This window comes from Phodopus roborovskii, unplaced genomic scaffold, assembly GCF_943737965.1.
Source record: "Phodopus roborovskii unplaced genomic scaffold, PHOROB, whole genome shotgun sequence".
NCBI classification, from domain to species: domain Eukaryota; kingdom Metazoa; phylum Chordata; class Mammalia; order Rodentia; family Cricetidae; genus Phodopus; species Phodopus roborovskii.
The window spans coordinates 12,917,746-12,945,266 of NW_026126459.1; the positions used below are offsets into that span (position 1 = coordinate 12,917,746).

At 45.9% G+C, this 27,521-nt stretch overlaps 2 protein-coding genes across 4 annotated transcripts in view; both read right to left on the reverse strand.

The window, feature by feature from the left end:
* Ttll8 (tubulin tyrosine ligase like 8) overlaps positions 1-3,994 on the reverse strand; it is a 41,356-nt gene extending 37,362 nt beyond the window's left edge. The window contains exon 1 of the mRNA XM_051189585.1: positions 3,775-3,994. Within this exon, the coding sequence (XP_051045542.1) occupies positions 3,775-3,994 (220 nt within the window). The remainder of the gene's footprint in view (positions 1-3,774) is intronic.
* Positions 3,995-7,609: 3,615 nt separating this feature from the next.
* Mlc1 (modulator of VRAC current 1) lies at positions 7,610-26,798 on the reverse strand. 3 transcript variants are annotated; one of them, XM_051189586.1, is made up of 12 exons: positions 26,558-26,795; positions 25,868-26,081; positions 24,680-24,769; positions 22,126-22,197; positions 21,891-21,992; positions 15,852-15,953; positions 15,400-15,471; positions 14,849-14,965; positions 11,815-11,871; positions 11,150-11,272; positions 8,808-8,969; positions 7,610-7,788 (listed from the first exon to the last, which is right to left on the reverse strand). In XM_051189586.1, the coding sequence occupies exons 1-12, from the start codon at positions 26,620-26,622 to the stop codon at positions 7,714-7,716; spliced, it is 1,251 nt and encodes a 416-aa protein (XP_051045543.1). In that variant the 5' UTR covers positions 26,623-26,795; the 3' UTR covers positions 7,610-7,713. The 3 variants fall into 3 exon arrangements, with proteins under 3 accessions (XP_051045543.1, XP_051045544.1, XP_051045545.1); XM_051189587.1 differs by having other exon boundaries at positions 22,126-22,179; positions 26,558-26,790; XM_051189588.1 differs by lacking the exon at positions 15,400-15,471 and having other exon boundaries at positions 26,558-26,798.
* Positions 26,799-27,521: the final 723 nt, after the last annotated feature.

Consider the following 27,521-nt stretch of genomic DNA (forward strand, 5'->3'; position numbering starts at 1 on the left):
TTGTGCAGGCATTAAGGTCAACAGTTAATGAATTAGACTTCAACTGAAAAGCTTCTGTAAGGCGAAGGTCATGGTCAATAGGACAAAACAGCAGCCTACAGAATGGGAAGAGATCATCACCCAATCCACATCTGACAGAGGGATAATTTCCAAAATACATAAAGATCTCAAGAAACTAGACATTAACAAAAACAAATAATCCAATTAAAATTGGGGTACAGATCTAAACAGAGAATTCTCAACAAAGGAATTTCAAATAGCTGAGAAACACTTAAAGAAATGTCAGGGAAGTGCATATCAAAATGACTTTGAGATTCCATCTTATGTCTGTCAGAATGGCCAAGATTAAAAAAATACAATGACAGCTCATACTGGTAGGGATGTGGAGCAAGGGGAATACTCCTCCATTGCTGGTGGGAATGCAAACTTGTACAGCCACTTTGGAAAACAATATGGCAGCTTCTCAGAAAATTGGGAATTAATCTGCTTCAAGACCCAGGTATACTACCCCTGGACATGTAACCAAAGGACACTCTACCATACCACAAGGGCACTTGCTCAACTATATTCATATCAGCTTTATTAGTAATAGCCAGAACCTGGAAACAACCTAGAGGCCTCTCAAATGAAGAATAGATAAAGAAATTGTGGTACATTTACACAATGGAATATTACTTAACTACTGAAAACAATGACATAATGGAATTTATAGGTAAATGGATGGAACTAGGAAATGTAACCCAGAAAGACAAGGTATGTACTCACTTAAAAATGGATAATAACTGCAAAGGATAACCATCCACAGACCCAGAGAAGATAGGTAACAAGAAGAGATGGGGGGGGGGGAAATGCATGAATCTCCCTGGGAAGGGGAAATAGTCATCACAGGCAGAGGGGGAGTGGGGGGGGGACCAGAACAGAAGGTATCAAGTAGAGGGAGGATGGATGGGAAGAGTACTGGGAGAGACAACTGGAATTGCGGGCATCTTGGGGACAAAGTAGAAACCTAGTACAATGGAAATTCCCAGGAATCTATGAAGGTGACCCTAGCTAAGACCCTAGCAATGAGGGATACAGAGCCTGAATTATCTATTTCCTGTAACTAGGCAAGACTTTCAGTGAAAAGATTCGGAACCAGACACTAAACCAGCCACATAACCTTCACCCTACAAATTGTCCTACCTACAAGATGTGCTGTGGTAGAGGTGGTGCAGAAATTGTGGAAGTGGCCAACCAATGACTGGTCCAGTTTAAGACCCATGCTACAAGAGGCAGCCCACCTGACGCTTGCCTGGAGGGCCAGAACCCAGAGGCTGGATATCCCAGAGACCTAGGAAAGAACCAAACACGACCGGGGGAAAAAAAGTTCATGAAAGGATTCCTAATGATATTCTGCTATATTGATAAATTAGTGCCTAGTCCAACTATCATCAAAGATGGAAATAGATATAGAGACCCACAGCCTAACATTAGGTGGACCTCGGGGAATCCTGCAGAAGAGGGGAAGGAAGGATTGTAGGAACCAGAGGGGTCAAGGTCACCACAAGAAAACCCACAGAATCAATTTACCTGGCTCAAAGGGGCTCACAGAGACTGAACCAACCAGGGAGCCTGCATGGGACTGACCTAGGCCCTCTGCATATATTATAGATGCATAACTTCGTCTTCTTATGGGAGTCCTAACAGTAGAAGCAGGGGCTGTCTCTGACTCTTTTTGCTGGGTTTTAGGATCTTTATCCTCATAATGGGTTGCCTCTTCCAGTCAGTCTTCTTCAACTTGATATGCCATGTTTGGTTGATATCCATGGGAGGCGTGTTGTGGAATATTATTTTAAGGTGTGTTATATTTGTTTACGCTCTGGAACATTTGTTTAATGATATAAAGATGTGTTGCTATTGTTTATGCTGCATTTGTTTAACTCTGAGAAACTGATTCTTTGCCTGTCTAAAACATCTGATGGTCTAATAAAGAGCTGAATGGCCAATAGTGAGGAAGGAGAAAGGATAGGCAGGGCTGGCAGGCAGAGAGAATAAAAAAGGAGGGAAACTCTGAGAAAAATGAACAAAGGAGCAAGGAGAGGAGGACAATAGGGGCCAGTCACACAGCCAGGCATGAAAAGAAAAAATCCCAGAGGCAAAAGGTGGTCGGGATAATTTAGGTTAAGAAAAGCTGACTAGAAACAAGCCAAGCTAAGGCCAGGCACTTATAAGTAATAATAAGTCTCTGTGTATTTATTTGGGAGCTAGGTGGTGGGCCCCAAAGAGAAAGAGCAAAGAAGTAAAAAAACAACCAACAAAAGAGGCCTGCCCTTCTCTGAATAGAAATAGAGGAGGAGTGGATGGGAGAGGACAGAGAAGAGATGGAGGAGGGAGTAGGAAGAAAGGAAGGAGGGGAAACAGCTGTTGGCTTGCAGAAAAAAAATTAAAAAATAGAAGAAAAAGAAAAACTTAAACTTACAAACTTTTGTCTAGACAGGTTAAGAAGAAATTTATAAAACACATATTAGCAACATTAACATGAAAAAGGAGATTTGCCACTGTGACTATTAAGGTATTAATAATTTTATTAGCATCTGCTAAAGGGTCTTACCTTCTCGAAGGAAGTGGGTAGAATCATTAAGATATAAGGGCTCTCATCATATATGAAAAGAATATTAGAAGGTCTCATTAAAACCTGAAATTCACAGGCTGGGCAGTTGTGATTTCATTCTTTAATTCCAGCACTTGAGAGGCAGAGGCAGGTGGATCTATGTGAGTTCAAAGCCAGTCTGATATACATCGTGAGTTCCAGGCCAGCCAGCATGTATAGTGCACACCTTTAATCCAAGCACTGGAGAAGCAGAGATAGGTGGGTATTTTTGAGTTCTAGGTTAGCCTGGTTTACAGAGTGTTCCAGGCTAGCCAGAGCTACATGTGAGACCTTGTCTCAAAAAAGAAAGAAAAGGGGTTGGGTGGTGGTAGAACTCTCTGAGTTAGAGGCCAGTCTGGTCTACAGAGTGAGTTTGAAGACAGCCAGAGCTACAAAGAGAAACTCTGTCATGAAAAACAAAAAGAAAAACAAAACCAACCAACCAACCAAAGTCCTATAAATTTAGATTAAGGAAATGGCCAGGGCTGGAAAGATGGCTTGGTTAAGAACACTGGCTGCTCTTCCAGAGGACCCACATGGCAGCTTACAATTGTGTGTAACTCCAGTTCCAGGGGACCTGACACCCTCACACCAGTGCACATATAAGTAAAATTTAAAAAGAAAGACTGAAATGGCCAGACACAGATCCTCATGAGTATTTATAATATGCTGATCTGTCACAGAACTGGTATACAGACAGGATGTATAAGAAATACCTGCAAACCAGTAAGACTCACTATTAATGATGGCCAAGATCTGAAGTAAACATTTCATCACAGATGTGAGAGAGGAGAGCCTGGTAGCACTCACAGAATGGTCCAAGTGGCAAGGCCAATACCAGCTGTTTAGAAGATGGTAAGCCTGAACTATATCTAAAACTAAATGTGTACCCATCTATGGAATGTGATTTTACTTCAAGGTATTTAGGTATTGGCCAATAGACGCGAACCATGTCTGAAGGGCAAGACCAGGAACCCATTGGATACAGGGCTTTGCCCTCTACTGCTAGAACAGTTTCACAGTTCTCAGAAGCCTTAGGACCCCAGGGGCAGCAAAATCTGGGCCTTCTCCCCTATCCCAAAGCCCCTATTGCCCTCTCCTTTGAGTAAGGCTGACTGCAAATGCGGAACACAAACGGTACAGACTATTTTCTTCTTTCCGATCTTCATCCAACGAAGTGGAAGACAGCTTCTTCCTTTCGCCATTCTCCATGCTCGCCTCGCCTAGCTGGTTCCTTTGGCCCCCAGCCCCTGCTGAAAAGGGTGGAGAGGTCAAACATAGCCAGGGATTCAGAGGCGGGTTTCTGAGGCCCAAAGTGTAAGAGGGAGGTCTGAAAGGGAGGTCTGGGGTAAAGGGACACGTCATGAGCTGGAGACTTGGGAATGAGGAGTCAAATAGAAAGAAAGAAGGGCCAGTGGGGGACAGGTCTGAGGAGGAGATGGATAAGTAAGAATAGGAAGACAGCTCAGGGTTAAGGAAATAAGTCCGGGGTTGAAGAGATGGGTTTGGGGCAGAGTTAGGAAGGTCCGAGAGGAAGAACAAGTCAGGGGTGGAATACAGGTCTGGAACTAAGAAGGGGAGGTTAAGGTAGGGAGACAGGTCACAAATTGAGGCACAGGTGTAGGGTCAGGGAGAGGAGGCGGTTACAGAGTTTGGAGGGAGGTAGGAAGGTGAGGGAAAGAAGGTTGAAAAGGCAGGGTGGGGTGAAAGTGGACAGGTGTCAGGGTCAGGCTGGGAAAGTTCTGCCGTTCTAAGCAGCGAAGTCTGGGGTTCCAATTGGAGGGGGGCGGGGTGGGGTTCGGAACGCGGGATGGGAGGGGGACCTGGGCGCTGGTGAGGACAGGCCTGGTGTGTCTGAGGGCTAACAGTGCTCACCTGGGACCCGCCCTGAAGCACGTGCTGTTCTGCTCCAGCTCCGAGCCCTGCGGCTGGGCGTCCTGTGGTCGCCCCTGGCAACGGGCTCCGGCTGCGCGGTGCATTGTGCAGACCCGTGGCGCTGGTGGCCCGGCTTGCGGCGTGCTGAGCGGCGCCCCACTCGGGGTGTGGGGCTTCGTGGACGCGCAGGCTGTAGAACCTGCTGACGGCTGCGCAGGAGGGGAGTCCGCTGGCTGTGGCGCGCAGATACCCGAGGAGCGGACTGAGTTCGAACGCAGATGCTGGCACTCACACTGAGTTTTGGCTCTGGATCTAGTCCCATGCAGTGGTCCAAGGAGTGGCCAGTGCCGGGGCGGGGGCGGGGGCGCGGGCGGGGGCGCGGGTGGGGACTAAGACCCCTGACAGTGCGGGCCATGTGTCAAGGTTAGCTCTCAAGTGTCTGCTACCTGCGCTGGGGTATGCGCTCCCCCTCCACATCTCCCACGCACCTGTCAGGGTCACACAGACAACCAAGGCACTCAGGCTACACCAAGTCACAAAGACCAGGGAGTCACACCCTGCCCCACCCTCGATTTCCTCCAGGCTCCCTTGCTGTCCACACCAGAGGTGGGGATAGAGTCCCAGGTCCTTCCGAGCAGGTGTTCTCCTCGGGTCCCTTGGTCAGCTGAGTGTCTCTCCTTGAGATTAGGGTAGTCAAAGTAAGCCCTCTGTGCCCAGAGGAACACAGAGCGGCACTCCTTATGTAGTGCCTTGGGCTGTGTTGAGGAAGGCCCATCCATCCACCCACCCATCCATCCATCCATCCATCCATCCATCCATCCATCCATCCAGTCATTGTTTTTAAACAATCTTTTCTATTTTACATACCAATCTCAGTTCTCCCTCCTCCTACTCCTCCCTCCCCCACCCCCAATCTCCATCCACTCCTCAGAGAGGGTGAGGCCTCCCATGGGAAGTCAACAAAGTCTGTCACATCAGGACCAAGGCCCTGCCCCCTGTATATAGGCTGAACAAGGTATTCCTCCATAGGGAATGGGCTCCAAAAAAGCCAGTTCATGTACTAGGAATAAATCCTTGTCCCACTGCCAGTGGCCCCATAAATTGCTCAAGCCATAGGGTCACCCACATTCACTGGGCCTAGTTCATTTCTATGCAGGTTCCCCTGCTGTCAGCCCAGAGTCAGTGAGCTCCCACGAGCTTGGGTCAGCTGTTTCTGTGGGTTTTCTTATCATGATCTTGACCCCTTTGCTCATATTACTGCTCCTTCCTCTCTGACTGGATTCTGGGAGCTTGGTCCAGTGCTTAGTTGTGGATCTCTGCATTTGCTTCTATCAGTTACTCTGTGAAGGTTCTATGATGACAATTAAGGTAGTCATCAATCTGATTACAGGGGAAGGCCAGTTCAGGTACCCTCTCCACTACTGCCTAGAGTCTTAGCTGGAATCATACTTGTAGATTCCTGGGAATTCCCCTAGTGCCAGGTTTCTCAATAATCCCATAACTGCATCCTATATCAAGATATCTCTTTTCTTGCTCTCCCTGTCTGTCAGAATTATCGTTTTAAAGCCCAAACTTCAGATCATTTTCATTTGGTTTAAAGCAGTAGCTCTCAGCCTGTGACTCATGACCCCCTTGCAGGGGTTACATATCCAATATTCTGTGTATCAGATATTTACATCATAATCCATAACTGGTGAAATTACAGTTAGGAAAGAACAGTGAAATAGTCTTATGGTTGTGGGGGGTCACCAAAACATGAGGAACTGTATTAAAGTGTCTCAGCATTAGGAAGGTTAAGAACCACTGGAATAAAGGCATCTTTATTTCACAGGTTTTCCTCCCTAAGTATAGGAGGCTTCTCCGTGACTGGTGATCTAGTCTTTCTCCCCACCACCAGTCTTTACAAATCAAAGAATAAATTAAAAATGGCTTTCCACTCTGAGGTAAGGCCCCATTTCTTACCCTGGTTTTGGTTGTTTTGTTTTGTTTTTGTTTTTTCAGAAGCATTTAACAGGCTATGACCACATTTGCATGTTAGCATTTATTGCCAAAGCATATTAAACAATACCAAATAAAAGTGTATTAGAGCCATTTTTTGGACCCCATTTATATGAGTTTTTTTTTAACTCTTTAAAATTAGAAAGTGCAAGCCAACAGCAATTCCCCTGCTGTGTCGTTCTGGTCCTGAATGTTCAAGCCTCTGGTCTCCTAGCAGATGGCTTGTTCACCACCCATCAAGGTGTGAGAGCTGCAGTAGGCCCAAAGCTTAGAGGGCTCTGCACTGCTCATGGCACTTATTTTAGGCCCCAGCCCTCTGGAGCTGCAGAAGATGAAGACAGGACAGGAACTTCCAAGGCTGGGGATGGAACTGCTTTGCTTGATACTTTCTACCTTCCAGGTGCCTTACTTGCATTTTTCTGACTAAAAATAACAACTGACCACACTTTTCTTAAATCCTGACAGTCTGAGTCATGTGCATTTAGAATTGAGAAGCCTAGGAGGATTTTCATCATCTCCTTGACTCAGGCAGCTCTTTGGGAACATACAATGCACCTCTAGTCTTTCCAGTAGCCTCTCTGGGACCCACTGATACACACCCCAGCTCAGTAAAGGAACACTGCTGCTCACCTCCCAGGAGAGGAACAAAACCACCCTGACAAACAGATTCAGTGACAACCTCAGTAGGAAAGCAATTCCAAAAATGGTTTCCAGTTCCACAGGTACCCAATACTATGGATTCCTTGGTGGTCTTATCAGTTGGGAGAATCCAGATGTTCTCTGAGGTTTGGGGAAATGGTATACAAACCATCTCTTGACCATGATTTTAATCAGAGCCAGTGTGATTCTCGCAAAGTATCCCCACACTGTGTCAAGCAAGCAGAGGCACAGAATTGCCCTAAGGCACTCACCTATGAGTGAGTGAGGAGCAAATCAGGAAGGGAAGAGGGCTGGAAAACAAGAATTACCCAGGCCAGCAGGGTCACCTGAGAACTATAGAAGTGACCCACTCAACAGGGTGCAACCTTCAATGTTTACCTGTTTCAAAGTTAAACTACTACAGGTAGTGAAACCACCTTTGCAGCCTGGGCTGTCCTCACAGGAGGGAAAGAGCATGTTAGCAAGCAGTTATTGCAGGACAGTTAGAGTCTGTATGATTGGACATGCTGGGGGTCAGACAGACACCAAGACTCAGTCTCTTTATCATGTAGTCACTGGGCCATTTGCACCACCACAGCTCTCCAGGCTTTCTCTTTGTCAAACTCCTTCAGGGGGCTTCTGGCCACCTGTGATAAGAGACAAGGACAGTGTTACTCATCAGGGCCAGACCTGGAAGGAAGGCAGACTCAGCTCAATCTGTGCAGCATCTTTGTATGCAAGCTTCTTTATGTGTCAAAGAACTGAGGGGAATGGATGTTAGAAAGGGGACAGAACATCTTAGAAAGGTCTACATGCCCTCCCACAGTGTCTATAGTGTCCAATGGGGTAGGTTTTTAAATGGGTGTGCACCTGGCAGCAAAAGAAATAGACGACTAAGGCAGATACATGCTTCCAGATATAAGATAGGATAATTCTAGCTTGCACAAGTATTTAGCGCTCCAAAGATGGACAGTTCTGGGAATCTGGCAAAAACAGTTTATCTGACTCTATGGCCTGCTGGTCAGAACACAAACCCAGGTGTACATTTTTGGCCCAAGGCAAAGATAAGACCTGCAGGGCAGGACCTGCCTGGATATCTCCTTGAGCACAGAACAACCAGGTACTTTGTGGTCCTTGATGGCAGTGGACAAGTTTGTCCAGGAAGACACTGCGGGAACAAATGACTCAAGGAGATATTAGTAGGCCCCACCTCAGTTGTGGAGGCATCAGAACTTAGGATGGTATGGGGGCAGGAAAGAGTATTGTCCAGGTAACTGATGACTGGCCACTCCCACCACACTGACCACAGAATAGGAATGTCTAGCTGCAGGCAAACCCACATGCCAGGCAGGGGCAGCTCTCCACTGCAGAGCATAGCATATTCTGTGGGAGTCTTTGGAAGGCTTTCTCTATATCTATGAAAGTACTATGACCATGATATTTTTTTTTCATGAATGGGTTTGTACTCATTTAAAATGTCATTTAAAAATAACCTAGTTCTTTATTTCTCCAAGATTTTTCTTGGGTGCCTAAAACTGCAAATGAAGGGGGGAAACCCACAAAATGTGACAACAAATATTAAAGGACTTTAGTAGAGGGGTCTATTACTTCACAAGGACCCTCTGAAGACCCAGGATGGGGCATCCTGGGAAGGCAGGCCACTTACCTCCCCTCCTGGACGTTCCTGGGGACAGGTCTGGGTGTCCCAGGATGCAGCCTGTAGTCGGGCACTGACCTTGAAGCTCACACACTGGATGGCTGTACCAGTGTTGAGGCCCCCCTGAAGCAACAGCACTAGCAGCAACAGCAGGAGGAGCACATCATAGGACTACAGTGAAAGACAAAGACATGAGCAGGTCCTCAGGCAGACTCCTGCAAGTTCTCCCCTTGTCTAAGGCTTCCACAGAGTCACAACACCCCCTGACCACTGAGCCCTAAACATCCAAACATGCTTTCTTGTTTGAGTAATCTGAATCAGAACATTTCAGTTCAACCAATTCTGCTGGCTTGTATTTAACAAGTAAGCATAAAAAAGAGCCAGACTGTGTTCCTTCCACCCCTCCAATCCAACAACCACAGGGAGGCTAAAGAACATGTGAGACTCCTGTGGCTCATGCTGAGGGTGTACAAAGGGCAGGGGTGACCGAAATTTTTCATTATATATATATATCTCTGCAGGAAACACACTCCTGAGATTGGTACAATTGGCTCTGAAGTGGCTTTGGCTGAAGGAAAGTCATAGACCAGGACCTACCAACAAAGAGACCTGAACACCAAATGCTGGTGAGAGAGAGGCAATAAGGGAGGGAAAGATGACAGGGCAAGAAAGAGTCTTTGTCCTGAGAGCCCAGGAGCCAATGGCAATAAAATGCACTACATGTAGCAAAGAATGCTTTGGAAATATCCACAAAGCAACCAGACAGATGCCTCTCAGCATCAGCCCACTACATTAGAACAACTAAATGTTAACACATAAAGGACATAGTGTGGATTGATTGGCATGATGATGTGAGCCTATGATCCCATCACTCAGGAGGCCCAGGCAGGAAGATCTCAAGTTCAAGGCCAGCCTGGACTACACAACAAGATCCTGTCTCAAAAATTAAACTAGAAATTCACACATAAGAGCAAAAGCTATGTGTGTCCCACAGTGAGGAACTTTCCTGTCAGGAAGAAAAGGAGGCAGGTCTACAGCCTCTACCATCAGCACAAGGTGGTCTCAGTACACAGTGACAGGAGGCTGGAGCAGATGTGAGCTATAAGGAAAGGACCCTCCAGACAGGGGCACAGCCTGTGAGAAAGTATGTCAAAGGACTGAGAGAAACAAGGATTTTCAGGGTTTCTCTGTGTAGCTTTGGAGCCTGTCTTGTACTTGCTCTGTAGACCAGGCTGACCTTGAACTCACATAGATCCACCTGCTTCTGCTTTCCAAGTGCTGGGACTAAAAAGGCATATGCCTGCCACCACTACTCAGTGAAACAAGGATTTTTATACAAAAGTGGTTTCCACAAGTGAAGCATCTTGAGAAAGATCAAATTTGTGATTTGTGACTCTGGAAAACCCATGCTAGGAAGGTTTCTGGAGAGGACAGAAGAGTTCAGATATTTCTGCTGTCTGTGTAGTCCTTCTCCCAGGTGATCATCCTCAGAGTCACATGAAATGTGCACATAGGCTGGTAACCAGAAGCTATTCATAACAGCAGATGGCTGGAAATAACCCTGTTCCCATAACTAGGGACCTGTCAGATCAGTGGGGCAACATTTGAACAGATTAATGAAAGAGTACAGGAGAGTTCTGATCCCTCTGGGTGTTTACCAAAATCTAGGGTAAGTTATTGTGTTTAAAAAAAAATGACCCCCAACACAGGGCGGTAGTGGTACATGCCTTTAATCATGGCACTTGGAAGCCAGAGGCACTCATTGGGGGGATATCATTTATCCTGGAAACAAACAAATGCCAAGCATCTAAGATGTAAATCCAGCTGCATTCACTTGAGCCTGAAGAAGTCCTACAATGTGCTGGAAGTCCCCAGAGGAATCTCACTTGGTGACATCCCATATGAAAGGTACAGAGTCAGAACACTTCCAATCCTCAGATCTTCCTATGAACTTAATGCAGGTCTGACAGAGATCCCAGTGTGCTGTAAGAGGACGGCTGGACTTGAGATGTGCATGGGTGCTTGGGCAGAGGAAAGCCACAGTCATGAAGAAGGAAGTAGGGCCTCACTAGGGCTGAACTAAGACATCGGAGGAGGGAGGAGCAACAAACAAAAACAAAGCAGTGGGCAGAAACCAGAGCAGAGCTGCCTAGCAAGAAAATCAGATCCTACCTCCCTTCACGTACAACCTACCCCACCCAGAGCAAACTGGACAAAGCCACTTAGTTCAGGTGGGTGCCCATTTGCCCTGACCATTGTTAGGAAAACAGCAGATGCCCCATAGCTATCCCCCCAGACTCTATCTGTAAGTGGCTGTTTCCAAAGAGTTCCAAAATCGAATGAATACGTACTTTGATAGCTGGTGGGTAATCTTTAAAAATCTCCACAATTCTCATCACGCTGAAGGACAGATACCCAGAGGCAGTGAAGAGCAGTGGGGATGTAAGGCTGCTGATGGCAATCAGTACCTCCACCTGGCAGAGAAGCAGATGAGCTTGGGTAGTAGGTGCGGCCAGCACCTGCCTGCCTGGGAATCTGAGAGGCTGGACCAGTGTGTGGCTCCAGACAAACTGCCCATTCACTCACTGCTATGCATGACTGTCAAGTTTTTGGATTTCACAGCGACCATCTTATCTGATGAAAAAAACTTCTCCCGCTCTTCCAAGCTTCCCCGTGTATCAGGGTCATACAACCCAGCACTGAACGCTCATTTGCACAACAGTTAGGCCCAAAGACCACTTGCTAACATCTAACCAGCCCTACAGGAGGCAGGATGAAGCTAAAGGACAGGTCTCTTCCTTCATTCCTTGCTCAGCAACAAGAATTTCTGGCTTCCAAACCTAAAGTGTTTACGTCTTGTTTTCAGAAACAGGGTAGCCAGGTCCCTGGGTTCTTTTCCAGGGCAGTGGTGCTTGCTCTGGCCCACTGGCCCCTGATGGCCTCTCCTTCTCAACCTGTGTTCAGCCACACCCAGAGTGTGAATCATGGAACCATAGAAGGGCTGGGCCTCACCTACCAGACACTTGCTGGGACACTCTGCTGTCACATGGCTGGCAATGGCACTTGGAAAACACTGGGGAAAGAAGAGAAAATCTTAGAGATGGGTGTCCAAGAAGTCAGCTTGTACTCCTGCTTTGATGACATTCACCCTTCTATCCAGTAGAAGGAGAGCCAGAGATGCCATAAATGGCCTAGACTTAGGGTAGCATCTCATGAGTTTGGTAGCTTCTTGTTCTTCAACTATTTGTTTAAACATTTAAGGCTCCTGCCAAAAAAAGCTGCAAAAATGGCAGAGTGGCATTTCAAGTCTCCAAGTTCCCTGCAATGACCTTGATGACATCTGTCATCTCTGTGCTCTGTGTTCTCTGCTGTCAGCCCAGTCACTTGACTATATGCTACATACTTGGACAGCACAGTGTGTAACACAGGCAAATGGGGATATATCTGCAGCTCTGTCTAGGGGGCCCAAAAGCAATATAAAGAGAAATCTCTGCTTTGTGATCTAGGACCCAAACTAGGGTTCTCCTTGTACCTCCTTGTCAGTCTCTATTCACAGGATCTCCCTTAACCTCTGGCACCTTTGAGGACTTTTCTGAAACATGAACCCAGAGCTGCACACAAGTCTTTATGGGTTAGGTGAGTACCTCTTCAAGATGAGACAGGAAGGTCTGTCTATCCTTGGCAGGGGAAGCTGCAGGGCTCCTCTTTTGGATACCAAAATGTCTTTTGCAAACTCCAGGCAAACAAGGACAGTGGAGAGGGCAAGAAGTTTAGTAAGCCCTTTGGTCATCTTTCTGGGCCATTGGCCCATGAGTTCCAAGGATGCTAAACAGCCTGAGGAACTCCTGAACAATCTCCCAGCTCAAAAGTTCTTATCCACAGAAACAAATGTAAAGGAAATGCCCAGGCCTCAGGACAGAAGCACTGTCCCCAGGATACCTGGGCCTAAATACACCACGAAGGAGTCTGCACTTGTCAAGGACCCTAGAGAAAAAGTGAGTGATGACGGAAGAGGAGGGACAAGAGGTGGCTACATGTGCATGAGCAGGGCCTGAAGCAGATGTGTCAACACAGGGCTCTCTTTTGAGGGTGGCATTTCCAAAAGTGCCCTCTGGCTACAGCAGGAACAGGTACTGAAGTGAGAACAGAGGATTCCAAGCAACAAGTCAGGAAGCAACTAGTGTGGCTCTAACAAGTCAGCAACCTGGAGCAAGGCTATTGCCTTTTGCTACATGAACCCCCACGGATAGGCATCAGCCCCACCCCCATCCCAGACCCCTCTCTGACCATCTTCTGACCAGTATTCCAATAGGACTGGCTTACTACCATCCCAGGAATTCTCCTTCCCCTCAAATCCTAGGCCCTCCTTCTTGGGTTTCCATACCCATTGCAAAGCTGCTTATACCCTGGAGGAGTGAAGTCTTGTTGCATAGAGGTGCAGCTGGCCAGGAGAGAGGATTAACATTGAGTAGGACCTGGATATCTTGCTGGGAAGTACAAAGGGGCAATCTAGCATATAGGTTGTGGAGGAGGATGGGTCTATAGGGAGGGAGGTCATGTTCATTGGTTTAATTCTGGGAACAGGGATGGGTGGGCACTGTCCCCAAGAAGCTCAGAGTATAACTCCATGACCATCTCTGTACTGCAGAACACATAGATGAGATTCTTTCTTATTTTGTCTTAAAACATGTAAGAGATTTCTATTTCTGTCATGGCCCACTCCTGTCTCTTTCAGAGAACAGCTGTGTTCCACAGATAACTTTGCACCTGTCTCCAGGGCTCTCCTAGGATGAACACATAGCTCAGGCTGAAACTCACTGAGGTGATCACAGGTGCCCTGGGCCTCTGAAAGGGAGATGAAGCACAGCTTTGGTGGGCATTTGCCTCCTCATGGCTGAACAAAAAGATTAAGAAAGTGTACTGGTTAGTTTTTTGTTTGTTTGCTTGCTTGTTTGTTTGATCAGCTTCACACAAGTTCAGCTCATCTAAGAAGAAGCCTCAAATGAGAAAATTCCTTTATCAAATTGACAAGTAGGCAAGTCTATGAGATAGGTTTTTCATTAATAATGTAGGAGAGCCAAGGCCATTATGTTGCTATCCCTGGGCAGGTTGAGCAAGCCATGGTATGTAAGTATATGTCAGTAAGCAGTATTCCACCATGGCCTCTGCATTAGTTCCTGTTTCCAGAACCCTTCTTGAAGTTCCTGCCCTTCATTCCCCTAATGATGGACTGACATAGAAGTGTAAGCCAAATAAACCCTCTTTCCCCATGCTGCTTTTGGTTATATTGTTTTTATCAGAGCACTGGAAAGCAAGCTAGAACAGAAGGCAAGCTGCCAAGCCAAGGATGTGTCCCATGGGCAGCTTCATTTCTGGCTCAGAAGCCCACGGATGAGGTAGAGGATGCTCATCATGTCCCTTTCACTTCTCTGAGATGGCAAGAGCATAATCAAAAAGTCTTCCTAGCCAAAGAAGCAGAATGGGCAAACCAGGGGACAATGGCAGCTCACTAGCGCCATGGTGCAAAAATGACCTCTTTAACCAATATCTGAAACACAAACTACAATGGATGCTGGTTTCAGAGATTTGAGATGTGTAGAAATAATGAATGTGGAGGAATTGCTCTAGACTGTTCTGAGGAGTGTCATGCACCCAAAACATTGTTAAGATGCTAAATCACAACACTAAATCACACGGGCAAACTTGGGATGCTTTAAAATGGCAAAAGGATCACATTTAAGAGTGGCCAACTGTCACACATTTCCTGTGCTAAATGTTCACCACAGCAGCATTTAATGCAAAATAATTTTTTAGAAAAATATGAAAGTAATATAATGGTAACAGTTAAAATAAAATTTCATGCAAATACACTTAATCATTGGTTTCCAGATTCTTTGTGGGGGGGCTCTCCTATGTGCTCTCCTGTCTGAATGTTACCAACATTGTGCTAAAATATCCAGCCATGTAGGGTCTAAAGAGGGAGGCTTAAAACTGGCTGCAGCCATGTCTAGCTAACTATAAACATAGACAAGGTGACATGAAGTACTTACAGCCACTAAAATCCAAAAGAATGTCACTGAGAGATGTGGGCCTGAGACAGCTTCATCTACATTTAGAGCGATCACACCCCCAAGTACAGCAGAGACACCAGCAATTACTTCTACCACCTAGGAGGAAAACGACACAGTCACCTTGCTAGATCACCACACCAACAGTCTGCCCCCATGGAAGTCTCAGAATGCACTGTATAGATAGAGGTCTCCTCAGGACAGACCATGGGTTCAGTAGGTGTTTATCTTTGGTCTCTTCACATTGACCATGGAGAGACTACTAGATACAGCCAAGGAGGTGGGTGGTGGTGGGAGCTGCCACCGGACCCACAGTGAGGCTCACAGGCAGAACTGAGCCTGAGGGGGATGGACATGGAGTTGCCCCACTCACTAGGAGAACCAGCCCAGGGTTGTGATAATGGAGCTTATACTGTAACCCACCACAGGGAGGCTGAGTTAGGAGGGTGGATAGTTCAGTGCAAACCTAGACTATATAGCCAGACCCTGTGCCAAAGCAAAAGAAGAGAAGGAAGATGGAGTTTTTTTCTTACGGAGTAGGATTTTAAGACCCGAGCAGGAAAAGTCACTTCATCCAAAATGTTGGTGCCATCTGAGATGGAACCCTAGGAAGAAGTAAACCCTTATGGAGCCATAGAATGCTAAGTATGGGTGCTGGCTGCTGTATCAGGAATTAACGTCTAAAAGCCTCAATGTCACAGCCCTTCAATCTAGAGGAACAACTCAAGTGCAGACATCTCCTCTTGCATATGGACATGTCCAATCACTGCAATTGGAGCTTACCAGCATTTTCACAGAATGGGTCTTCCAGTGACAGTCCTGCAGATGGTACAGACGGGAGGGACACTAGGGAGGCAGTGGTGCATTACCATCACCCCCTAGGCTCAGCTATCAGTCTCCCACCCACGCCTGTCTCCTCCCACTCATGGTCTTCCACAGTCAGGCCCAGCTCAGGAACATGAGAAGGTAGTTTTGGGAGACCCACCTTCTTCTTCTTGCAGGACTCCTCACTGGATCTTGCCGAGATGATCACTGTGGCTGCCATGAGGAGCTCCAACAGCAAGAGCAGGATGAGGTTAAAATTAATCTGCAAAGGAAATGTGTGCCTCAGCCACACTATCCTTACCCCCAGAAAGTTACCATCCTGCTTCAGCTGGTTAATCCAGATCTACTCTCTTTGTTGTAGGCCTGAGTAAACCATGGCAACATACTGCCCCTCTTTTGTGTGTGTCTTTTTTTTAGTTTGGCTGATTTTTCTCTCTTTCAATTTCTCTCTCTCTCTCTCTCTCTCTCTCTCTCTCTGTACATTGTTAAACTTTTTGATAATTAAATTTATTCATTGGGGTGTGGGCACCAGTAGTTCCATGCACATGGAAGTCAGAGGACAACTTGCAGGAGTCAGTTATTTTCTTCCACCTGTGGGTCCTGGGGATTGAACTCAGGTCATCAGGATTGACAGCAAGCACCTGTATCTGCTAAGCCATAAAACTGGCCCAGGTTCTTGTTTTTAAGACTACTCTTAGTGAATGGCTCTGCAAAGACATGCCATAGGCCACTGGGCCTAAAAACCAAAGTTCTCTATTTCAAAGCCACACCTGGGCTGGAAATCTCTCACACTGATTGAACAGAACTTCATGGTTGTGGAAGATTGGAATGTGGTAGATAAAGAGCCCAAATCACCTGGGCCTGTCTTTAGTCCCTAAACAGCCACTCACTGTCAATATCTATGACTTCTGACCTAACATCTCCATGACTCCTCTGGAAAATATTTGGAATGTGCACTTAAAAGACCTATAGCTTCCAATACCATAAAGCTAAACATGTTATAACATCTGCAAGGTATAAAAGTGACTTCTCCACTCCTTCATCGCTTGCCTACCTATCGCTTGCCTACCTGATGCCCACACCAGTGTATCTGGTAAATGCATTGACTTAGGACTTTCTTTTATTCTAATTCCATAAAGGTTCATATAACCTCTTCTACAACAGACCATGCCATTGGAGGTAACCTGAATTTGTGTTCCTGGGCCTTGGTTGCTTCTATCTTACTTGAGATAAACTACTTTTTTATTCCTTTTGGAGATGAACTGCCTCTTATATCAAGCCCTTGAACTGTATCTCCCACCCCATTCTAAGCACACACAGAACACAAACACAAATGTTCAGAGCCTGTTCAGCTCCATATGCAGTTTATAGAAATTGCAAATACAAGGCTGGGGGTGGGTCACAGAACCATCTGATCCATCCTTTTCTGTGAAGGCCACAATTGAGATGCTTGCCTATTTCCCCATTACTACCTGTGCTTGTACATTGCCCTGATGCTTCCCTGGTAGCTCTGATGGTGTGGGTGTCCCCTGCTCTAGAATCTGTGAGGGCAATAACTGTCTCTTCAATGGTGTCTCCGAAACTGCTGTCCTTACCATTCTTATATAGTAATATAGCCAGCATTTTAAAAAATGCAATTCTCTGTGTAAATAAAGCAGATCATTCATTCTTTGAAAACTCCTATGGAAAGCTAAGAAAAATTCATTTTGCCACATGGTGAGCCTTGGTAAATGCCAAAGAATCAAATGCACCCTGACTATGTATTCATGTCATGAGGTAATGAAATAAGAAATCAATAATATGTGGATGGTATTTAAAATTAATTCCATGTGTCTGCTTCATTGGGACCCTGACAATGAACAGTCAGGGGAGACTCAGAAGAGGATAGCAATTCAGTGACAATCCTCAGAAGTGTGTTCTTGGACAAGAGGAGCCTGTGATGGTCAGAGTAGACTGTCTCAGGGACTGCAACTTCTCCAGGAGCTCTAAGCAGGGTGGTTGCAACTGCATACAGCCTGCCTTGTACACCCAGCCCTGCCAGACCAATGGGCACAGAGCCAGAGAAAAATATGTTAGCCCCTCTGTAATGTTCAGCCACCCCTGGGGCCAGGCTAGGGAATACTGGTAGACAAGCACAGCTTGCCCCCCCTTCCCCAGATCTTCAGGGGCAAGGACAGCCAAATAGCAATGAAAAATGAGAATTTTCATCAAAATCTAGAGCAGACTACAACAGAGCTGAGGCAAAAACCTTTAACCAAGTGGTTGGAGAAACTGAGGTTCTGAAGTCAGGCAGAGTTGCTACAGGTGTGAGAAGTCTCTAAGGGGCTGGATATAGAAGTCTTTGTTTCTTGTTTGGTTGGTTTGGTTTGGTTTTTCAAGACAGGGTTTCTCTGTGTAGCTTTGGAACCTGTCCTAGAACTCGCTCTGTAGACCAGGCTGGCCTCGTACTCACAGAGATCTGCCTGTCTCTGTCACCTGAATGCTGGAACTAAAGGCGTGCACCACCAAAGCCCTGGATAAGAAGTCTTAACTGCAGAGCTGTTCAGGCAAAAGGATGTCAAATGTAGGTCGCAGAGGTCAGTTTCAAGGGTCAAGGGTCAGTCTGAGGTGGGCTGGTGTGATTAGCAGAAGAGACTATGCTTAAGCTGGAACACAGGGATGGGGGGGCTGGAGTTCTTTTCTGTGACAGTGAGTGAGTCTTGGTGAGTCTCATGGAAGTGACTGTGCCTTCTACACTTTGGTCTTGGGTGCTCCTTCTTTTATAGTCCCAGGGAGGGGATTCCATCTAGTAGGATTGAAAAGCTCATGTGTGTCTGGTGTATCTGATACACTCCAGGTGTCATTTACCATTTACCATTTTTTACATCTTGGCAAACAGTGTGTTTTCTTATTTGTGTAAGCAAGATGTAGACTGAGGCATTCTTTCTTGCCACTTCCATTCAAAATAGAGTAACTCTGGTCAAGACTGTTGCTTTATTAAATGGGAATAACCCAAGGCTAGGCACAGCCTCAAAGTGAGTATTTCATATAATGCAGATTTTGAACATGCTACCTCACCATCCAAAAGCAAGTTAAAGTGTAGCTGTTTTCAATACCCTGGACATTAGCATCACCACCTTGAAGCAGACACACAGGAGACCCTTGTGAGATCTGCCCTACTAACATTCCCTCTGAGCCCCTCCCCAATTATAAAAAAGGTTACCCTTGTTTCTGTAAGTAACAGATGAACTTAATTATTCACCAAACTGGGCTCATTTCTTTGGTCTGTAATTTTTTTTCTATCTGGGGTAAATAGATGATTCTTCATGTGTCTTTTGGAAAAGTCTATGAAACTTGTCCAATTTAGTGCTAGAATCCTAGAGAGGTGCTAGCTTTTGGTCTATATTGGAATCCCCCAAAAGTGGGTTCTAATATGAACAAAGGAATGCCTCAGCACGAGCTAGCCTCACCAGCACAAGTGAGACCAAGTGGCAAAAAGCAAAGGCTGCTTTATTATATGTCTTTTATGTGGGCTGACACCAGAAGGTGTGACCCAGATTTAGAGTAGGTCTTCCTACCTCAAACTATCTGATCAAGAAAAACTCGTCACAGCTGACCCCAGCTGCTTGGACTTTAGTTAGTTCCAGATGTACTCAAGTTGACAACCAAGATTAGCCATCATGCCAACATGAGGAGATGGGTAGAGAGCAAGAACAACTGTGCCCTACCACCAGGGAAAGCAGTGTATAGACCCCAAAGGTTTCCCAGCACTTACGAGAGCCCAGAGTATCTGGGGAAGGGCCTACAGGACGGTGTGCCACAACCCACACAGATGGAGCCATGTTCCTGAATGTCTGTCCACTTTGTGGCTATATCAACACTTACATAGATGTCCCTGAACATAGTTTCTGAGCAGGATTGGCCCAAATTCTGTGTTCTTCATGTTCCACCTACCCCAGCAAGCTCATTCTCTTGACACAATAACCATAAAGTCTCAGTGTGATTGGGGCCACGGAGAGTCTAGTTATTTATGGAGTCTGACACCTAGCCCAGGGGGGACTGAAGTTCTGTGGGTCTAAGTCCCAGGTGAGGTTGGGGCAGCTGGTCCATTGCCAATGCGCTTAACTGCTGAGCCATTGCTCCAGCCCCCCATGCATGCTTTTTAATCATGGGTGTGCCAGTGTTTCTCCAAGGTTTGCACTTGCCATGATGCAGTGTCTTCATTTGAAGAAGGTACATACAAGGATCAAACAGTTCTCCAAAGCGCCTGCATCTGTCATCAGAGAGTCTCTCTGGGAATGCGGGGAGCTACCTTGCTGTGTGGTTTCCTCTTCCTTGGGCACCAGTTTCTCTTAGGGATCCTAGTGTGTAGTGTGTTGAAGGTACCCTCTGTCACTTCTGTATCTATTGCTCCCACCCTCAGGGTACTCCTGCTTGGGAGAGAGCAGCCTCTCCTAGCTGTGCCTGTACAGCTCAAGATCTCATCTATGTGGCAGGTAAGAGATAAGGGGTCCATTTGGCTAATCCATACTCACTGTAACCCAGATCACAGCCTGAAGTCTTCAATTTGATGTGCCTCTGGACTGACTGACTATGATGGTGCCTGTAACCCCATGCCCAGCCTACCCTTTTATTAGGATTGCTTTCTAGTATTTTGGCTGTGGGAGGATGCATCCCCACCTGTCTTTGAGGGACCCCTTTCCTTCTTTGTGCTCTACTGAACAACCCTATGCAGACTTTGGAGAGGAGCCTCTCACTGTGACCTGCATTGCCTTGTGGTCTCACCCTCTATTTGTTCTGGATGTGTATGTGACATTCAGCCTCTCCTGGCCTCCAATGTCACCAGGCACACACACAGTGCAGACATATATGCAGGTAAAACATCCATACACATAAAGTAAAATATTTATAAAAAAAAAGATGTATCGTAGTTTTTAATCTCTTGTTAGACCTATTCCCAGGAATATGTTTTATTTGGTTGGTTAGGGTTTTGTTTTGGTTTTTTGTTTGTTTCTTGAAACATGGTCTCATATAGCCCAGACTGTTTTCAAACTAGCTACACAGTCAAGGTTGATCTTGTACTCCTAATCTTCCTCCTCCTATCTCCTAAGGGCTGGGATAATAGGCATATGTTAACATACCCAGCTCTACGCATTTAATTCTGTAGTGCATCTTTGTTTAGAGAATATTTTCAAATTTTGTGGCACAATTAAAATTTTATATTTATTTTTCATATCAAACAACTTACTACATACATTCAATAATAAAAGTGTCCAGTCTGCTGCATCTCCAAAAGGAATAAAAAAAGTAGTTTATCTCAAGTAAGATAGAAGCAACCAAGGCCCAGGAACACAAATTCAGGTTACCTCCAATGGCATGGTTTGTTGTAGAAGAGGTTATATGAACCTTTATGGAACTAGAATAAAAGAAAGTCCTAAGTCAATGCATTTACCAGATACACTAGTGTGGGCATCAGGTAGGCAAGCGATGAAGGAGTGGAGAAGTCACTTTTATACCTTGCAGATGTTATAACATGTTTAGCTTTATGGTATTGGAAGCTATAGGTCTTTTAAGTGCATATTCCAAATATTTTCCAGAGGAGTCATGGAGATGTTAGGTCAGAAGTCATAGATATTGACAGTGAGTGGCTGTTTAGGGACTAAAGACAGGCCCAGGTGATTTGGGCTCCTTGAATTTTTGTGTGTTCTCACAGGAGTAGATAGGGCATCCTTATTTCTGGGGAGATTTTTTTTTCTCATTGAGTATCACAATTTATGTAATCTTTTCCCATTTTTCTCAGTAGTGCAAAAAGTAACCAAATGCCTTATAAACAACACCATAGACTGGATAAAATACAGTAGTATGTTGCTATTTTTTAATGTGTGATAGTGGGCTAAAATATGAAGCATTGCACATATTAGAAGTGCATGCTCTGTCCCTGAGCTGCATCCTAGGCCTGTCACTGTTAGGAAATAGACACTAACATGTCATTCATCAATAGGTTTGCCCAATGGAATAAACTCAGAAGTCAGCAGAGATGATTCTTTCATTTAGAAGCATAGGCAACAATCTTCATTGCTTGCCAGCAAGAGCAACACATTTTCAGTGGATCTCTAACCAGGATCTACCCATGCTCAGTGGGAGCAGCATTTGACATCAGTGGGAAAACATGACTCAGGTAAAAACATATTGTGACCCAAATCCCCTTCCAGTGACTCACGTTTATTGCTGACGGATTCAGGATCAGTTTACATCCAAACCAGATTAAGCAGGTAGTGGTGACAGCGAACGTGGAGACAAACAATATCTGAAAGTTGGGAATCTGGAAAACAAAGCAGGAGGCATTTCCTTTTTTAAAAAATACTGAAGAAATCAAGACAACATCTGCTTTTCACAGCTCAGAGCTGTGGGGTCTCCAAGTCTGCAAAGAAGGCTTCACGGAAGGCTTAACTTACCGCACTGACGTTTCTCCTCCCCACAGCGAAGCTCACAATGGCTGAGGGGATGCACTGAAAAGAAACCAGAACCTGAGTTACCTGAGTCTTGTCCCCTGGATATGGGACAATCTTGAAACAGTGTGTTGCAGGCCAGGTGTGAGCTCAGTGTTAGGGCTCTTGTGCTACAGACCTTGGGTTTTACCTCCAGCTCAGCACACAATTAAGGCAATGATGGGTTATAATGTTTAAGCCTCTACAATGATCTGAGTCATACTGGCAAACCATAATTGTCAGCCTACTGGCTACAAAGAGCTCCCCAACCCTAAAAGTTCCTTGATATTTCAAGAAACTTAATTTAAAAACAGTATTTATGAGGAAGGGGCTCACCAGTCCCTACCCCGGCTGAGGAGCTCTTGATAGCTGATGGCTGTTGGGGGAGGGAAAGACAGGTTTTTGCTGCTTTTAATCTTTTTATGACATGGCCCATGGTAGGTTGACTCAGCCCAAATTGGACCCAGTGGGTTATTAAAAAGAAAAAAAGAAATGAAGTTGTGAGGAGAAATAGGGAGGTCAGAGATAGATCTGAGAGGATAGGGGAAGGAGTGGAGGTAGTATGTGTCCAAATACATTGTATGTGTGTGTATGAAATTCTCAAAGAATTTATAAAAATGTTAGTTTTCAAAAGTTAATTAAATCGCATTTGGTTGGATGAGAGTGGAAGTCATACTATAGCTTGGTATTGTTGAACAATTACTCAGAAGGAAAAAGTATCTGTGTGGCCAAAACAGAAGTGACCCTTCTATTTAGGGGTCCCTCTATCTCAGTAGCTGTCATCCAGGCCATGTCTGATCCTACTGTGACTCCAAAGCCAGATCAAGAACCAGGGGAGGAGGTTAGTGAGGATGTCAGGGGAGCTGGACGGGGGTCAGCCTGGGTCTTCCAGGCCATGGTATCAAGCATGTGGGCAATGGGACCCTAGTCCCCTGGAAGAACAGCAGAGGAGACCTCAAAGGATATTGAGCTCACAGGACAAAGGCCAATGGGAATGTCTATATAGGCCATACAGTGGATGGTAGGGGAGGGAAGGAAACCTGTGTTGAAACCTGAGGTAGGGCTTGGGACCCACTCAGGTAACCCAAAGGCCAAACAGTAGCATCTGGGAAGACAGTTGCCAAGGGTGGAGCAAGGCAGGAATGGGTGTTCCCCACCTTTGGGACTGAGCGGGTATTGCCATGCTGAAGCAATGTGGATCAGAATCACTGTGATCCTGCTCCCATGATGAGGGCATGGTAGACATATCCAGAGAGGAAGTGGCAGGGAAGAGTTCACATTCTTTCAAGGAGTTTTATTATAAAGGAGCAAAGAGGCCCATGACAACATGTGCACATGGCTGGGTTGTGGGGCTAAAAGAAGCTGGTATCCTTTGTCTTTCTTTCCTTCTTTTTTAAAAAAGAATTATTTATTGTATATTATGTGTGTGGGTCTTTTGCCTGCATGTGTGCTCGTGTACCACATGGATGTCTGGTGCTCATAGGTCAGCACAAGGCATTAGATCCCCTGAACTAAAGTTACAGATGGTTATGAGCCATCATGGGTGATGGGAACTGATTCCTGGTCTTCTGCAAGAGCAGAAAGTGCTCTTAACTACTGAACCCCATGTGTTCTTTGTCTTTTAAGATAACTCAGGCTACTGATGGGAGCAGGGTCCTGTGGGAGGGGGAGGGGATCCTGGCAGGGGGTTATGGAAGAAAAGACTCCCAGGAGTCTGTGCCAGCCAGTCACCAGCTGAATAGCAAAAGGAACAGGGAGTGAATCTGGGGATCTAGGACCTCAAGGACCATAGGGTGTGTGGTGGTTTGAAAGAAAATGGCCCCCAAAGAGGTGTGGCTTTGTTGGACTAGGTGTGACCTTGTTGGAGGGTGGGCTATGAGGTCTTCTATGCTTAAGCTACAGTCAGTGTAGAGACAGTTCTGTTGCCTGTGGATCAAGATGTAGAACTCTCAGCTCTTGATCTAGCATCATGCCTGCCTACATCCCACCCGCCATAATGGTAATGGACTCTGAAACTTTAAGCCACCCCAATTAAATGTTTTTCTTTACAAGTTTCTGTGGTCATGGTGTCTCTTTACAGCAGTAGAGATCCTAAAATGGGGTGGTTCTAAGGAGGCCCCCACAGCCCAGCTACCACACACTGACCCAGAGTGTCAGCTTGAACTAGTCAGATACTGGGGAGGCAGGAGACAGAGCAATTCCTCCTGTGAGGACAGTATCCTTTGGCAATGGATGAGATTGTAAAAATATGGCATCAGGATTTGGGAGGAACGGGGTATAGTCTTGTGACTACCAAGGGCAGAAGCCTTAGTGGCACCCAATATAGCAGGAGCAGGAAGACACCACAACATCCCAGAATAAAAAGTGCTGTTTCCCACATAGGGGTCAGACCTGATAAGTTTCAAAACTATTGAAACTAGTCACACGAGTAGCTAACAGAAACCTACAAACTCCAGGTCACAGAGGCTTGAACCTGTGTTGGGAGAATCAGGGTGCTGGTGTGACTGAGGAGTTTGCTTACAGAGCCTGCTGCACAGCGCAAATAATCCATCTCGGAGGGGAACACGTTCCCCAAGTAGAGCGAAAACCCAGAGGTCACAAGAAGGCAGCTCTGCAAAAGAGTGACATAGATTCAGGTTATAACTGGCTCTATCTGATGATGAGACATCTGAGGAGCAGCACCTAACCCTTTGACTGCAATTTAACTTTCCCCATATTAACCAACTCCCTCCCATATTTATTTTGCCTATATCTGGGTCCTGTATGGCTGCAACTCCTCTTGGCAGGACCAGCACAACCCAAGAAATGAAACTTCCCCTTTCCCACCTCTGATGCCATACTGGTGTTTTGTTTGTTTGTTTGTTTGTTTGTTTTGTTTGTTTGTTTTGGTGGAGGGGCTAATATCTGGGGATTCAGGATCCTTCTCCAGGTCCAGGCTCAGCCTGTAAAACAAGTGCCTACCCTACTGCCTCTGCAGAAACTGATCCAAACTGGAATCTGTAAAAGGTCTAGAGATGTGGAAAGGGAGAACTCCCCATCTAAATATTGGTTCTCAGAGGAGAGCTGCACAAAACTCAGCTCCAGACATAGAAAAGAATGCATGCAGTGGATTGGTCCTCAGCTACTGTGCACACTCAGGGCCAAATGACACTTAAAGCACCCAGGTTAGCTGCAAGACTATGTACACATGTACTGGGGCACTATATGGCACCTCACACCCTGCGCTAGCTTAGATCTATTTTCTAGCTACACCCAACTTAGCCCTCTCCATGGTTCCCCATTATTCTTCCCACCCCATAGTTCTTAAGGTTTCTGTAGCCCTTTCTGCTCCACAGTCCTAACCCCAGCCTTGGCCACAGCTCTTGTCATTCACTCCACAGAACCACCCTGAAATATGAGATGGCCTCCAAACCTTCACAGACCATTGATGTACAGGAGTACAGGGTCATGCCAGCACCTGACTGATGACCTATGGTTTAGGGGTATAGCCTTCACTCTCCAGCAGATATTGAGAAAAGTAACTGATAGGACACAAACAAAAGAAAATGTTGGCACTCAAGAGGCACCCCACCAACATGGGAGCTGTTCCTGCTTGACCCACCTGAGACAGATTGTGTCCCAGTCTATGGGCCTTATACTCTATAGAACATGGTCAGCACTGGAAGGATATGGTGTTTGCTGTCCTCTGAAACAGTGTTGAACTACTCACCCCCATTAACACAGAGAATACCCATGTCTTGTAGCTGAAGCATGGGGGCAACCTCTTCGACAGCTGCAGGTCTTTTGGCTTTGAGTCAGGTGTGTAGCTACCCGCGTCCTGCCGTCCTGTATCCTGCCGACCTCTCTCCAGTGTGGGCATCCGGTCATAGCCCAACTCCTCCCTGAACTGCCCCTCCCGTGTCATGGCACTGGAAACAGGCATGCTGTGAGGGCCACACATAGTCACTCTGAGACTCATGAACAGACTTAGACCACCATTCCCTTGTACACAATGAAATCAGCATGGACTTTGACAACTGAAAAAAAAAAAACCCTCCAGTCCTAATGAGTCATTTTCAAGAAATCCCTTCTCTGGTTTTAAACTTCTACATAAGTAAATACTACTGTCTGGCTTAAGCAAATGCTTTCTTACACAAATAAATATGTGCATACACTATGGTTGTGAACCTAAAAAGGAATAAACACTTAATTCTCAAAGTGAGTAAAATCACCCAAACCCATCTAGATTCAGAGCATTTAGATTTCATCTGAGTCTTTAATATAGTACGTTCCAACTTCCACCACAACTTTATGAGTCCCAAACGGGGGGGGGGGGGGATGGGATGGGGAACTCCACCTAATCAACATGAAAGATTACAAAAGATGTACCTACTTTGTAATTTAATGTCTTCATGCTTACCTCTGTTGTCCGGCTGTTGGGAGAGCCAGCCTCTGGGTGATGGACTTCCAGCAAGAACTATTCATAAATGGAACAAAAGCTCAGCCAAACTGCACTTCAGCCAGGAGCAGGCACACAGCTTCCTGAATTTCAATGAGATCAAGGGACTGGATCCTAGAAATGTCCGCCTTGGTTGCATAAGTACTGGCTTGGGGCTTTCCTAACACAAGGAGGGAAGAAAGAGCCCCTGCTCCCACTCTGCATTCTAGCCAGGAGGCTGCTTCGGAAAGAGAAGTACTGCTAAGAACAGTGCAGCACTAGTATGGATCTTGACCAGCCTTGGACCTGGAACAGAAAACTACTCTGAGGTGACATCATGCATCTCCTTGAGCAGTCTTTCCTTGTCTCTCATTATCACATGATGGAAATCTCCTTCGTCAGACCACATAAACCTTTATGTTCTCGATTTGGCAAGGCTGGCCCCTGAACTGTTGGAAATTCCACCACGGGTTCCCATGGTAGCCCCAAGGATTGGCAAGAATGGTCCCACTGCACCCTTTATTTCTGCTCACTAGGCAGAGAAAAGGGACATGAATGTGCTTCATTTGCCTGGAGACATTGGCACCCTGGCAATCACAGCAACAATTTCTTTGTGAGCATTGCAAAAAGGCTCAGTACAGAGAACTTGGAAAAACCAGGCCCTTGAACAGCAGAACCGCATGCAGTCTGGGCTCAGCCACTGGTTTCTAATCGGGGATATTCAGTTATCTTAGTTTTTCAACCAAACAAGAAGGATTAGAAACAGTTTACCTCGGGCTGGAGAGATGGCTCAGAGGTTACAAGCACTGGTTACTCTTGCAGAGGATCTTGGGTTCAATTCTCAGCATCCATATGGTAGCTTACAACTCCAGCACCTACATGGCATCTCACAACCATCTATAACTCTAGTTCCAGGAAATCTAATACCTTCTTATGGCCTGGGTAG